This window comes from Rhinatrema bivittatum, chromosome 12 (genome assembly GCF_901001135.1).
Source record: "Rhinatrema bivittatum chromosome 12, aRhiBiv1.1, whole genome shotgun sequence".
Taxonomy (NCBI): Eukaryota; Metazoa; Chordata; class Amphibia; order Gymnophiona; family Rhinatrematidae; genus Rhinatrema; species Rhinatrema bivittatum.
In genome coordinates, this window is record NC_042626.1 from 1,276,273 (window position 1) to 1,290,892 (window position 14,620).

At 51.4% G+C, this 14,620-nt stretch overlaps 1 protein-coding gene and 1 long non-coding RNA gene across 4 annotated transcripts in view; one reads left to right on the plus strand and one right to left on the minus strand.

The window, feature by feature from the left end:
• Window positions 1-3,460, plus strand: part of PSMA5 (proteasome subunit alpha 5) — a 36,074-nt gene extending 32,614 nt beyond the window's left edge. Inside the window, exons 8-9 of the mRNA XM_029573780.1 lie at window positions 2,565-2,651; window positions 3,214-3,460. Of these exons, the coding sequence (XP_029429640.1) occupies window positions 2,565-2,651; window positions 3,214-3,291 (165 nt within the window). The 3' untranslated portion in view covers window positions 3,292-3,460. The remainder of the gene's footprint in view (window positions 1-2,564; window positions 2,652-3,213) is intronic.
• LOC115074381 overlaps window positions 1-14,620 on the minus strand; it is a 49,517-nt gene that overhangs the window by 29,688 nt on the left and 5,209 nt on the right. For 2 of the 3 annotated variants that reach the window (XR_003852231.1, XR_003852229.1), the window contains exon 2: window positions 6,730-6,829. This is a non-coding gene — a long non-coding RNA (uncharacterized LOC115074381). Of the gene's footprint in view, window positions 1-5,747; window positions 5,894-6,729; window positions 6,830-14,620 lie in introns of those variants that run through there. The other variant, XR_003852230.1, reaches the window with a different exon arrangement.

A 14,620-nucleotide genomic window follows, 5' to 3' on the forward strand; every position in this document is an offset into this window, starting at 1 on the left:
GGCCCAGATGTCCATGGTATGCAGACATGTGGAAGACTCCCCTGTGCTTTCCTCTGCCCAGGGACCTGCTCCAACAAGGTCTGATCCTTGTCAAGGACCAGTCTCTTTTTGTTTTGTCTTACGGTCTGGCCCTTGAGAGGGCTTGCCTGATGAAGCGTGGATATTCGGTAGCAATGATTTCTACCTTGCTTTGCGCAAGGAAGTTCTCTACGTCCTTAGTGTATGTGCAGATCTGGAGAATATTTGAGGCCTGTGTGAGGAATGCGGCCCCCCCTTCCCTTTCCCTGTATGACCAAAATCCCTATGGCTCTGGGATGTTTACAGGACGGCCTGAATAAAGGATTGTCCCTTAACTCCTTAAGTCCAGGTAGCTGCGCTGTCCTGTTTCAGAGGCGAGGTGAACGGAACCCGCCTATCGGCGCAACCTGACTTGGCTCGTTTCCTAAAAGGGGTTAAACACCTTCGACCACCCTTACGGTGACTGGTTCCCCTGTGGAATCTTAACCTAGTGTTGGATTTTTTGTCAGGGCCTTCCTTTTGGCCGCTGTGTAATCTATCCCTATGCCTCTTGACAGCGAAGATAGTGTCCTTTGTAGCGATATGCTCGGCTTGTTGCCTCTCTGAACTACAGGCATTGCTATGTCGAGAACCATTGCTCCGGTTGTCTCCAGGATTGTTACAGCTTCGCACCGTTCCTTCCGTCTTGCCTAAGGTAGTCTCGGGGTTTCACTTGAATCAGTCCATATCCTTACCGTTTCTAGATGCACTCAAGAACAAGGAAGACTATTGCCGCCTCCACCATTTAAACATCAGTAGACTTTTAGTGCGGTATCTGGAAATCTCTGAACCGGTGCACAAGATGGGACCGCTTGTTTGTTCTTCATGGTGGAAGGAAACAAGGCGAGGCAGCTTCGTAGGCTACCTTATCTCGCTAGATCAAGGAGGTGATCACGGGAGCTTATGTAGAGGCAGGGAAGCCTTTACCCCTTCAGGTTAAAGCTCATTCCACTAGGGCCCAGGCAGTATCCTGGGCGGACGCTAAGCCACTGTCTCCCGTCGACATCTGCTGAGCTGCGACGTGGTCCTCCTTGCACACCTTCAGGTTCTATCGCCTGGACATTCAGGCCCGGGAGGATGCAGACTTTGCAAGGGCAGTGCTAACCGGACCGTGGGCCACCTCCCTTCCCATTCGGGAGTAGCTTTTGTACATCCCATTGGTCCTGAGTCCATTTGGCTACAAGCTAGGAAATGGAGAAATAATTTACCTGATAACTTTGTTTTCCTAGTGTAGACAGATGGACTCAGCATCCTGCCCCTGGCTGCCCAAGAACGGTGCAAAGGATTCACCCATGAGGTGAATCTCGATTCCAAGAGGATAGGGATAAGCCATCACCCAATCCTTAGATCAGGGCACCTATAATCTTGCTGGGATTCAGCGCTTATGTTTGGTTGAGTACAGTTAGTTATCCATTTATGTCCACAATGGCTTTTGAAGAGAATACTGAATGGCTGAGGTCACTGCAGGGCAGTATCCAGGGTGATGTCAGCTTTGAAACCTGACTCTGTCTCCATCTGCTGGCAGGGGAGGACATAACCCATTGGTCCTGAGTCCCTCTGTCTACACTAAGGAAAATGAAATTATCAGGTAAGTAATTTCTCCACTTGAGCAGGAGCCAGAGGATTTGCTTCAGAGCAAGCGGCTGCTTTTCCCATGGCTCACCAGGAGATGCAGCAGTGTACTCAGAAGAGCTTCCTGCCATTCTAGCCCCCAAGTCCACTTGGCACCAACTGTTTTTAAACATCTTGCTGCTGATAGAGGGGAGAGGAGCGGAGTGGACAAGAGGAGAGCAGGAGACCAGTGATGTGGAAAGCAAAAGACAGGAGGAGGGGTGGGGAACCAGGAGAGTGGAGGAAAAAGGAAACGAGGGGAGAGCAGAAGAGGAATAGGAAGGAGAAGGGCAAAAGAGCAACAGCGGGAAGAAAAGCAAAAAAACAGAATGAGGAGGAGAAGATGGAGGAGGCGAGAGCAACGAGAGAGCAGCTGGAGCCCTCAGAATGAGGGTCTCACGTCTTCCTCGCCACCGGAGAAGTGGTTACTACCTCTGCTTGTTTCTGTAGTGCTGCTGGATTTAGAGACAAAAGAAACTGTAGGAATGTCATTTATTAAGAAAATGATTACAATCAATAAGGGGTAATCACACATTAAGATTTATTATGGTGACATTAAGAGTTGAAGAAAATGGAAGGAGCTGGGAGGATTTTTGACAGCGAGGAAGATGGGGCTGGGAAGGGTGAGCAAGGAATTGAGGAAGCTGAGAGATGGCGGGGTGAAGAGAAGCAGGCATGAAACAGAATCCGGGGTGTGAGAGAGCTGAGCATGAATACTCGGCACATTTGCTATGATTTTTCTGTGCTCACCACCGCAGGTGGACTTGACGGTGAGATTCCCTGCTTTATGTGCCACTAAAGGCAGCCCTGCACGCGCCTCCCCTGCTAGCTTTCAGAAGAGCCCTGCTTTGTGCATATTTAACACATTTATAGGTTTCCTTTGGTTTATTTTGCAGTCAATGACATTAAATGAAGCTATGAAGTCATCACTCACCATCCTGAAGCAAGTGATGGAGGAGAAACTTAATGCAACCAACATTGAGGTACTGCTCCTGTCTCCTGTCTGTGTCCATCAGCTCCTTTCCGTCAGCACTTCCCTCATTTTGCTGTCCCCAATCTGGGCTAAGGACAGAGAGATGCTGTGGCTGTGTGGTTGATAGGGCGAGGAGCTACATCTCAGGCAGTGATGTAGCTTTTCTCACTGAAACTAGTCTGAGACAGATTATATATGAAGCAGTCAGGAAGCAGAAGCTATGTGGAGAGTCAGTCAGCTCACACATGGTCTCTGCCTAGGAGTGAGTAAGAGGCTGATATTAAGCACTCATTTGAAAGCATCTTCCCCCGAGAAGCCGGAGAGACTCCATTACAAGCTATTTTTGTCAGGTGGAAGCTATTTTGGGTATTGGAAAGCTGGTGAAGGGAGGAAAAGATCCCCTGAGGCAAAAAATCCTGCATCACGGAAGTTGCAGCTGTTGTGCCTGCTGGTTCCATGCACAGGAACTGCGGCACTTCCTCTGCTGTAGTGGTGGTGGTTTCTGGTTTCCCCTTATGAACATGCGCTCTCCACCTGTCCTTGTGACGTCTCACGCTTTTGTTTTCTTGCAGCTTGCTACTGTGGAACCTGGGAAACACTTCCACATGTTCTCCAAGGAGGAGCTGGAGGAAGTCATTAAAGATATCTGAAGGACCCTTACCCCAGCCTCTCCCATATCAAGCAGATGATTTGGTTTCACTTTGATTTTATTCTAGCAGGAGAAATGGTGCTTATAAGGCAAATTTTGTTTGTTTCTGTATATAAATTCAGTTATAAAATAAGAGAAAATGGAAAATAAATCCTTTTGTACCCACTTGATTTTTGCAGTGAAGATAGTCTAATCTTGGTGGTTAAAATAAAAGGAGGTGTGGGGAGATGAATACAGGTAGCATGAGCAGTGGTGTCCTTTGACAATTTATTCTATGTATGTTACTATGTAACTTGCTTAAGGGACAAGTGGTTTAATAAATGTTAATACAAATACAGCACCTTCTAGTGGAGAGAAATAGATACAATGCCACAGCACAGTGCAATTAGTCAAATGTCTTACACTGATGACTAGATTCTGTGCACTGCTGTTTTGTATCTGAATAATTAACATTTCCCTGAACATACTCAGATCAGTCCAGACTCCTGTATCCCTGCCAGCAGATGGAGACAGAGAGAGTCTCACTGACACTGTACATAACCCAGTGTGCCACCTGCGGTCCCTCAGTATTTCTCTGTCTCCAGCAGTTCTCTGAACATACTCAGATCAGTCCAGACTCCTGTATCCCTGCCAGCAGATGGAGACAGAGAGAGTCTCACTGACGCTGTACATAACCCAGTGTGCCACCTGTGGTCCCTCAGTATTTCTCTCTCTCCAGCAGTTCCCTGTATGTACCCAGATCAGTCCAGACTCCTGGGTTTTACCTCCCCGCCAGCAGATGGACACCGAGAGAGTCTCACTGACACTGTACATAACCCAGTGTGCCACCTGCAGTCCCTCAGTATTTCTCTCTCTCCAGCAGTTCCCTGTATGTACCCAGATCAGTCCAAATTCCTGGGTTTTGCCTCCCTGCCAACAGATGGAGACAGAGAAAGTCTCACTGACACTGTACATAACCCAGTGAGCCACCTGCAGTCCCTCAGTATTTCTCTTTCTCCAGCAGTTCCCTGTATGTACCCAGATCAGTCCAGACTCCTGAGTTTATGTATCCCTGCCAGCAGATGGAGACAGAGAAAGTTTCGCTGAGACTAGCATATAACCTGGTGTGCCACTTGCAGTCCTTCAATATTTCTCTGTCTCCAGCAGGTTGTGGCAGTACAAAACCTGCAGTCTTAGGATAAGTGTTTAAAAAAAAAAAAAAAAGTTGAGTTCAGCTAAGCAGGAGTTTCTCCCAGAAGGTTGGCAGGTCCTTCTGGGTGAGAGGAGGATGAGCAGGGGATTGGTAAACCTTTTGGTGTCTCTGTCCTTTTCTTCGCCGGAGGGGGAATACTGGTGATGCCAGCTCCCTTCCCCCTCTCAGGACGATGCCTGGAGCCTGTTGCCCTTCTTCAAGGAGGTGTTAATTTTGTTTCTTTAAAGTAAAAAAAAAAAAAGAGAGAGAGGCAGTTTGCGCGCAGCAGGGCACTTCACGGAGGCCCTCTCGGCAGCACACTCTCCCGTGCAGTAGCCATTGTATGGCTTGTGCCGAAGCGAGTGCGTGACTCATGCAGAGTGGCCTTTGTGCCAGTGGAGAGGGTAGCGCAGGAGTGCTGGTGGCAGCGGACTGGCATTGGACAGCTGCAGGAAATGCGGGGGATGCCAATTCAGCAGGCGACTTTCCCGGTGTCTGCGGGAACAGCGGCCATTTTGAATTCTTTCAGGCGGCAGAAACTCTCCTCCGTCTTAACAGTCCGGGTAGTTAAGGGGGGAGATTTTACTCCTGGTACTTCCTGATACCAAAGAAAACAGGGGGGGAAAGTTCAAGATGGTTTCCCTGGACACTCTGATCCCCTTCTTGCAAAAAGGACATTGGCTACGCTCCCTCGATCTGGAGGGCTGTGGGGCAGCCCCTTCCTAGGCTCGAGGACCTGCAGGGACCACGTCAGGCCAAGCAACCACAGCGCATGTGGGCAGCTGAGTCAATCAGGATTGGCCGAGTCCCGAGTCAGGTGGCTCTTGTCGGTAGATGTGGACGAGACCTTGGGAGGGTCGAATGTCGTCAAGTCCCTGGCAGTGGAGCCTCCAGACACAGGTTTTTCCCCAGACCTTCAAGACCTGGATGGGGGGGGGTTTGACCAAACCCCGACAGTTGGAGACTATCCTAAGGTGGTTTGTCTTTTCCACAGAGAGCACTTGTGGACCCTGATACCTCATTTCCTTAAGAAATTGGGAATTAAGGAACATAACATGCCACACTGGGTCAGACCAAGGGTCCATCAAGCCCAGCATCCTGTTTCCAACAGTGGCCAATCTAGGCCATAAGAACCTGGCAAGTACCCAAAAACTAAGTCTATTCCATGTAACCATTGCTAATGGCAGTGGCTATTCTCTAAGTGAACTTAATAGCAGGTAATGGACTTCTCCTCCAAGAACTTATCCAATCCTTTTTTTATCATATTTTTTTTGACTGTACAAACATGGAATTATATAAGTATGGCAGACAATCACAGTTTTAACGTAAGTAAACAATAAACTCTGTGTAAACGAGACACAATATATCCATAAGGAAGCTTCAGAAACAGCTCATTGAAAGCAACATGTTCTGCCAGCTGTGGTTCTTCAGGCTGGAAGGAACAAATAAAATGCAAGAGAGCATAACAATGGAAACGAGTATATTGTATACAGCCCCCTCCCCTAGGACATCAAACCACAAGGAATTAATAACAGAAAAGTGCCAACACCATGATACAAAGGGCACCGATAGCAGTCAGTTTGAAGTATCTAAATGTAAAAGGCTCAGTGGAGTGACTCAGAGAAGTCATGCAGCAGACATCGTTGACAATAAGGCTCCATGCCAGAGGAGACAAAGGGGAAAGATAAATCTCCCAGCGATCATTAAAAAAATGCGTTGCAGAAGAAACCATTCTGTTTTGGTGATGTATTTAGCTAAGAGACGGGGCTGATGGATCAAATTTTGCAATTGGGTTAAGGTGGGGGCTCTGGAGAAATCCACTTCTGCAAGATACATTTTTTAGCAAGTACTATCACCAGTCGGAACCACCACTTGGCATGGTGAGACCGAAAGGGGATACCCCTACTATCATCCCATAAAAAAACATTAAGATGGAATGAGTCAGTAAATAAAGGTGAACTGCACGCCAAAACAGATTAATAGGGGGGGGGGGGGGGCAGGACCAGAATTGGTGACCAAGCGTGCTATGAGGGGCGCTACACTTAGGGCAGCAGCCAGTGCCTACTTGCCCTAATTTGCTCGCCTGCGCCGCTGCCATGTAAAACCGGTGTAAAAATTTGAGCTGCACCTCTTGAAGAGGGGTCGGTAATGACAAAGACTGGGCCCGCATAAAACATTGCCTGTAATATGGAGTAGTTAACAAAGTACCCCATTCTCTATTCCAGCCCTCTACCTGAGCCTGCCAACTAGGAAGAGATTGAAACTTACCCAAAAGACGATACCAAAAAGAAAGTCTATCTCGAGTCGGGTCATCCATGTCCAAAAAATCTGAGAGGCGTTCCCAAGCCTGGTCATGGGGATCGGGTAGCTGTAACGAGTGAATATAGTGGCGAATTTGTAAGTAAGCGTAAAAATGTTGGGGGGGAAAGTCATACTGGGCTTGTAATGTCGCAAAAGAATGGACATGATTAAAGTCATTACCAAATGCACCAGAGCTTTGATGCCCTGCGTGTGCCATAGTGCAAAAATCCGGTCATGCAGACCAGGTGGAAAGTCTTTATTGCCCACTAATGGTAGAAAATGAGTGGTAGTACGGGAAAACTGTAAGTGCCTGCAGGCCCAACGCCAAGCTACATACGTGGGCTTCATCAACACACTATGTCTAAGAGGAACAGAGAGCAGTCGAGGTGTTTTATGTAAAAGACCTATTTATGTTTTTGTTTATAGTGCTTGTTAAGCACTTCAGAACCCTGGGGTGTATACCATCCGGTCCAGGTGATTTACTACTCTTCAGTTTGTCAATCAGGCCTACCACATCTAGGTTCACTGTGATTTGGTTCAGTCCATCTGAATCATTACCCATGAAAACCTTTTCCAGTACAGGTACCTCCCCAACATCCTCTTCAGTAAACACCGAAGCAAAGAAATCATTTAATCTTTCCGCGATGGCCTTATCTTCTCTGTGCCCCTTTAACCCCTCGATCATCTAACGGTCCAACTGACTCCCTCACAGGCTTTCTGCTTCGGATATATTTTAAAAAGTTTTTACTGTGAGTTTTTGCCTCTATGGCCAACTTCTTTTCAAATTCTCTCTTAGCCTGTCTTATCAATGTCTTACATTTAACTTGCCAATGCTTATGCTTTATCCTATTTTCTTCTGTTGGATCCTTCTTCCAATTTTAGAATGAAGATCTTTTGGCTAAAATTGCCTCTTTCACCTCCCCTTTTAACCATGCCGGTAATCGTTTTGCCTTCTTTCCACCTTTCTTAATGTGTGGAATACATCTGGACTGTGCTTCTAGAATGGTATTTTTTAACAATGACCACGCCTCTTGCACACTTTTTACTTTTGTAGCTGCTCCTTTCAGTTTTTTTCTAACAATTTTTCTCATTTTATCAAAGTTTCCCTTTTGAAAGTTTAGCACGAGAGCCGTGGATTTGCACACTGTTCCTCTTCCAGTCATTAAAGGAAAATTAGTTTCTTACCTGATAATTTTCGTTCCTGTAGTACCAAGGATCAGTCCAGGACACCTGGGTTGTGACTCCGCACCAGTAGATGGAGACAGACTAAAACTTGTGGGCGGAGCATATATGCCCCTGTGCCAGTCACAGCCCCTCAGTCATACGTAATGTCAAAGTAGAACACAACCAGAGAACTAAACTAGCTAGAAACCGCTAAGAGAACGGGGAAAACACCCCTCCTGGAAACAGACTCTCCAACCAAGAGAGTTAAACAAGCGGAACAGAAGAATTCAAAACAAAGAGCGGACTCTCCATTACTTCAGCGCAGCACTGCGGGCGGGATCCTGGACTGATCCTTGGTACTACAGGAACGAAAATTATCAGGTAAGAAACTAATTTTCCTTTCCCTGCACGTACCAGGATCAGTCCAGGACACCTGGGATGTACCAGAGCTAAATTACCGAGGGTGGGAAGCAGAGAGTCCCGCTCGGAGTACCCTCTCTCCAACTCCTCCGGGATCGGTAGCCCGGACATCCCCCGAACTGCCTGATAAAGGTATACAACGACTTCCAGGTAGCCGCCCTGCAAATCTCTTGAGGCAATACCGGAGAAGCCTCCGCTCAAGGTGCCGCCTGCGCCTCCGGCCCACGGGAAGCGGTTTTCCCCGCACCCAGTACGCCGAAGCAATGGCCTCCTTAAGCCACCGCTGAAGCAATGGCCTCCTTAAGCCACCGGGCGATCGTTGTGCGAGACGCTGCGGCCCCTTACTTAGGACCAGAGAACAGGACAAACAGATGATCTGTGACCCGAAACGGATTACTGACCTCCAGATATCGGAGGAGGGACCTCCGCACGTCAAGCGTCCGCAATTCTCTCGCTTCTGGCACAGAGAACTCCCCGGCCGCCAAAGCGGGCAGGTCCACCGATTGAATCATACGACAAGACGACACCACTTTCGGTAGGAAGGAAGGAACTGTGCGCAAAGAAAACTCCGGAATCGGAAATACGCAAAAAGGGGTTCACTACAGGACCGGGCCTGCAACTCGGAAACCCGCCGCGCCGAGGCAATCGCTACCAAGAACGCCGTCTGAAGAGTGAGATCCTTAAGAGTCGCGCGTTTCAAAACTCAATATGCGCCGTGCATAGGGAGGAGAGAACCCAGATGAGGTTCCAAGCCGGACAAGAACCCAGTTGAGGTCCCAAGCCGGACAAGGAAGACGCAAGGGAGGACGAAGGCGTTTGGTACCCCGGAGGAAGCGAGCAAAAGTCCGGGTGGAGCGCTAGGGACGCACCACGGACCGTACCCCGCAAACAACCGAGCGCTGCCACTTGCACCCTGCAAACAACCGAGCGCTGCCACTTGAACCCGAGGGAACTGCACGCCAGGCCCTTTGGCCAGACCAGCCTGGAGGAACGCCAGAATGTCGGAGACGGAAGCCGAAGTGGGGACCACCCCACGCTGCACGCACCAGTCCTCAAAGACCACCCAGACACGGACATATGCCAGACGGGGCCCTGATGGAGCAGGCCCGCCATACCGTGAAACCGAAGGGGCGCCGCTACCGCCAGCTGGACGAGGTCCTGCAAACCACGGCCGGCGCGGCCACTCCGGTTGCCACCAAGACTACCTCGGCCGGGTGCAATTCTATGCGCCGTAGAATCATGCCGATCATCGGCCACGGGGGAAACACGTAGAGCAGCACATCCGTCGGCCAGGGAGGCACCAACTCATCGACGCCTTCTGCCCCCCGTTCTCGACATCGATTGTAAAATCGCGGGGCCTTCGCGTTGTGCCACGTGGCCATCAGATCTATGTGGGGCACCCCCCACGTTTTGCAAATGAGCAGAAAGCTTCGTCCCCCAACTCCCACACCTCCGGATCCAGACGATGACGGCTGAGAAAATCCGCCTGCACGTTGTCGACTGCCGCAATGTGAGTTGCTGCTATGTTGCTGAGATGTAGCTCCGACCAGGCCATCAAGCGCTGAGCCTCCTCCACCACCTGGGGGCTCCTTGGTCCGCCCTGGCGTTTGACGTATGCCACTGTGGTCGCATTGTCCGACAACACTCGAACTGCCTTCCCCCGCAGCAATGGCAGAAAGGCTTGCAGGGCCAGACGGACCGCTCTGGTCTCTAGGCGCGCTCTGGGCTCTAGGCGATTGATAGACCACTGGGCTTGCGACACGGACCATAGGCCTTGGACCGAGCTCCCCAGGCAGAGCAGGCTGGACCTCGCGTGTCCCTTGAGTGGAAGCGGTAGATGGAACTCCTCAGAGACCGGCTTCCAGCGGGATAGTAAGGATGACTGTAATGGACGCAGATGAGCGAATGCCCAGGGAACCAGTGCCAGCGTTGAAGCCATAGACCCTAGGACTGTAAGGTAGTCGCAGACCCGCGGTTAGCGGAGAGACAATAAGCGACGTACTTGAGCTTGCAGTTTGCATCTCCGTTCGTGTGACAGGAACACCTTGCCCTTCTTCGTGTCGAAAAGAGCTCCCAGATATTCCAAGGTCCGCGTGGGTGTCAGATGACTCTTGCTATAGTTGACCACCCATCCTAGGGACTGCAGAAGGTGGAGGGCCCTGGCTACCGCCATCCGAGACTGATCCTCGGACTTTGCCCGAATCAACCAATCGTCCAGGTAAGAGTGGACCAGGAGACCTTCTCGGCGCAGAGACCTTCTCGGCGCAGCTGCGCCGCCACCACGACCATCATCTTCGAGACTGTACGTGGGGCCATCGCGAGCCCGGAACTGGTAATGCCGCCCTAGAACGCAGACCTGAGGAAGCGTTGGAACGATGGATGAATGCCTATGTGAAGATATGCCTCCGTGAGAAGATGTAGCTCCGACCTCCAGGGAGGCTAGAAACTCGCCGGGCCTTACCGCGGCGATGACTAAACGAATCGCCTCCATTGTGAAGTGAGGAATCCGAAGGCATCGGTTCACCCCTTGAGATCCAGAATGGGTCTGGACGTGCCGTCCTTCCTTGGGACGATGAAGTAGATGGAGCAACGGCCCTTGTCGTGTTGGCTGACCGGGACTGGAGAAATAGCTCCCAAGCCTGCTAAGCGTTGGATGGTGTCGAGCACCGCCGCCTTCTTCTCGGGAGCCTTGCAAGGCGAGACCAGGAGCTTGTCCGCTGGGGTGTGAGCAACATCCAACGCGTAGCCGCGTCCTATGACCGTGAGGACTCACTGGTCTGCCGTTACACCGGGCCATCTCTCGGAAATGACATCAACCGTACCCCGCCGTTGGAAACGGCGTGCCGAGGCTGCGGCGAGAGATGGGCCGACCCCCTTTCATTGCGAAGACTTGGGCGCCGTGATTGCCAGGCACCTCCTTGTCTACCGAAGCGCCTACCTCGAAAGGACTGTTGCTGCCACTGCGGAGTACGGGAGGAGGAAGACCTATACGAGCGCCCGGACGACCTTTGAGGACGCGACCTCCTGGGACCCCGCTAAAGAGAACTGGCCGAAAACGAGGACCTCGCCCAGGATCTATCCTCGGGAAGCTAGAAGGCCCTGTTTTTCCCTCCCCAGGGAACTCGTTAACTCGTCCAATTCCTTGCCAAACAGCAAAGTCCCTTGAATGGTAGTGCCCCGAAATGAGCCTTGGAAGAACCATCCACCGCCCAGTTGCGCAACCACAAAAGTCGGCGTGCCGAGACAGCCGCTACCATGGACCTAACCGACGTGAGCAGCCAATCGTGCAGCGCATCCACGCCATATGCTATTGCAGCTTCCAAACGATCTGCCTGCGCTGCCTCGTCTGCGGAAAATCCGCATTGGCTTGAAGAACCTGGGCCCAGCGCAGACTGGCCCGCATGGCGAATTCGTGCAGATGGCCTGCACTCCCAGCGCGGAAACCTCGAAATCCTCTTGAGCTGCACTTCCAGCTTCCTGTCCTGAAGGTCCCTGAGAGCTGCCGCGTCCGTGACCGGAATTGGTAGATCTCTTTGTTACCGCGGAGACCGCTGAGTCCACCTTGGGGAATATGAGCAGGTCCAGCGCATCCTCCGGAAGCGGGTAAAGCTTGTCCATGGCCTGACTGACCTTCAAACTAACGCCGGGGTGTCCCATTCCCGGAACAGAATATTCGTCGAGGAGAAAGAAACGGGAAAACCACTGCCGGAGCCGAGAGACCTAACAGGACCGGATCCATGTTTGCCTCCTGACGGACTACCACCGGAGGAGCTTCTATTCCCCGCTCCTGGAGAATGGCCGGAATGAAGGGTGGCAGGTCCTCCCTGCGGAAGAGCCGGACCACCTTGGGATCATCATTTTCCACTGCTTGGGATCCCTTTCCGGCGCCTGGCTGAGCGGACTCGTGCGTCCCCACTCCGTCGGCCCCTTTCAGGGGCTTCTCAGGGGAATCAGAGTCCACCGCAGGGGGGAATCGGAATCGGCTTCCTGTGGGACGCCACGAGGAAGCCGTGTACTTCGGGAAGGGCCCCGGGACCCCTCCGCAGCGCCCTTAGGATTGCATGACGTCTTCCCTGGGGGGGGGGCCTTGCGGGGTCCCCCCCGGCCGCGCTTACTGCACGTACACTTTAGGACTTTGCGCAACGGCAGCGCAAAATCCTCCGAAAGGGACCCCGAGGCTGAAGAATCCTCCTCTGAAAACCCCCGGGGACCAAGGGACCCCCGAGGGGACCCCCCTGTATCAACCCGCTGAGGAGAAAGTGCGGGAGGCAGGCCCGAGGCTCCTGCCGTTTCCCGCGCCACTTCACGGTCCGAGGCCAAAATGGCCGCCACTCCCGCGCTCAGCGGGAAAAAGTCTTGGGGCCGCTCTACCGAGCCCCCCCCTGCGCGGCGGCGATCGTGCGCTGCGGGATCGAGCCCCCCGAGGCGCCCCGGATGACCGCTCTCCACCCGGGAAGCAGGCCGCACACAGAGCACCGCGGTAAAGCCGCGCGCGCGCCGAGCCGCAGGCCTGACAGGCCGAGCCACGAGGCATGCCGACGAGCCGCGGCGAAGAGCGCACCGGGAGGAAAAAATTAAATTTAGCGAAACCGGCCCCCCCGGCGGCCCCCCCGGCCTCCCCCCTGCCAGCGGCGCCCCCTCCGGAGACCCCACGGAGCGGCGACGCAAAGCAGCAGAGAGCTGAAGCCAGAGAGAACCGAAAACAAAAGTAAAACAATTTTTTTTTTTTTTTTTTTTACAAAACAACGCTTGTCGCTGTCCACGGTCCTGGAGCCCTAGTCCAGCAGGGGTGAGTGAACCGGGCTCCCCGGTGTCACCCCTGACGCTGCTATTGGGAAAGCCGGGTCCTCGACCCTAGCAGCGGCCTCAACCAGGGGGGGGTAGTCCCCTCAGGACCTCACAACCCCCCTGGGAGACAGGGCGGACGGGACCTCAGGGACAATTTAGCAAAATTAAATTTAGCCAAATCAAAATCCCAATTAACAACACTAAACTGGCCTAAAACCAAGAAAAAGAAAAGAACCGACCCTGACGGAGTACCAGAACCAGGGCAGGAAGGAAGGAGCTGTGACCTGACCTGCACCACCTACTGGAGACAGAGTAAGACTGAGGGGCTGTGACTGGCACAGGGGCATATATGCTCCGCCCACAAGTTTTAGTCTGTCTCCATCTACTGGTGCGGAGTCACAACCCAGGTGTCCTGGACTGATCCTGGTACGTGCAGGGAATTCAAATTTGATCATATTATGATCACTATTGCCAAGCGGCCCCACCACCGTTACCTCTCTCGCCAAATCCTGTGCTCCACTGAGAATTAGATCTAAAATTGCTCCCTCTCTTGTCTGGTTCCTGAACCAATTGCTCCATAAAGCTATCATTTATTCCATCCAGGAACTTTATAGCTCTAGCATGTCCCGATGATACATTTGCCCAGTCAATATTGGGGGGTAATTGAAGTCTAAACACCACACAGGCTGGTACTGTACTTTGAACAGGAAATCGTAAAGAACAACAAGTGCAGATAAACTTCTTGGATCCAAATATTTATTCAGTATAGACAGATTCAACAGCAACTCCACTGTCAAATTTATTGTATTATTCCAATCACGGGTAGGGGTCCCCCAACACGGACCCCGTGTTTCGCCCACTGGCTGCGTCGGGAGGGACAGCACCATATAATCAATATTCTGTAACAATAAAGTTCAAAAATTTACCATGGATCCCAAAGAACAAAGGGTACATACCGGCACATTTTTATATATTAGACTTACAACATACCTTCAAAGAGTTCAACATCGAGGTTACAGGGAGTGCACCTAAGGTATAATGCAACTGGCATTTAAACGCCAAACCACATTTTGGCGCGAATACAGTCAGCCAAACAGAGTCAGAGAATGGGAAGCCAATCAGATCGAGGCAGGTAAGTACTAAGGAAAACCATTCAGGTGAAGAAACTCCACTCCAAATCACAGTTAAGACCATTGGGGGTCACCGTATCGAGAAGGTAAATCCATTTCTGTTCCCTCCTAATTAACAAGTCAGAAAAATTGCCCCCCCCCCCCCCCCGCATCGGGGGACTGACCACATCCAGTACAAAACATCTTAAATCTGTCAATTCATGGGAATGTTGTATCCAATGTTCTACTAATGGTTCATTTTCCCTTCGATTTTTAATGTTTGATCTATACTCTATAATATGTGTTTTCACCATTCGCTTCGTTTTGCCCACATACAGTTTATTACATGGACAAAGAACCACATTCACAACTCCCGT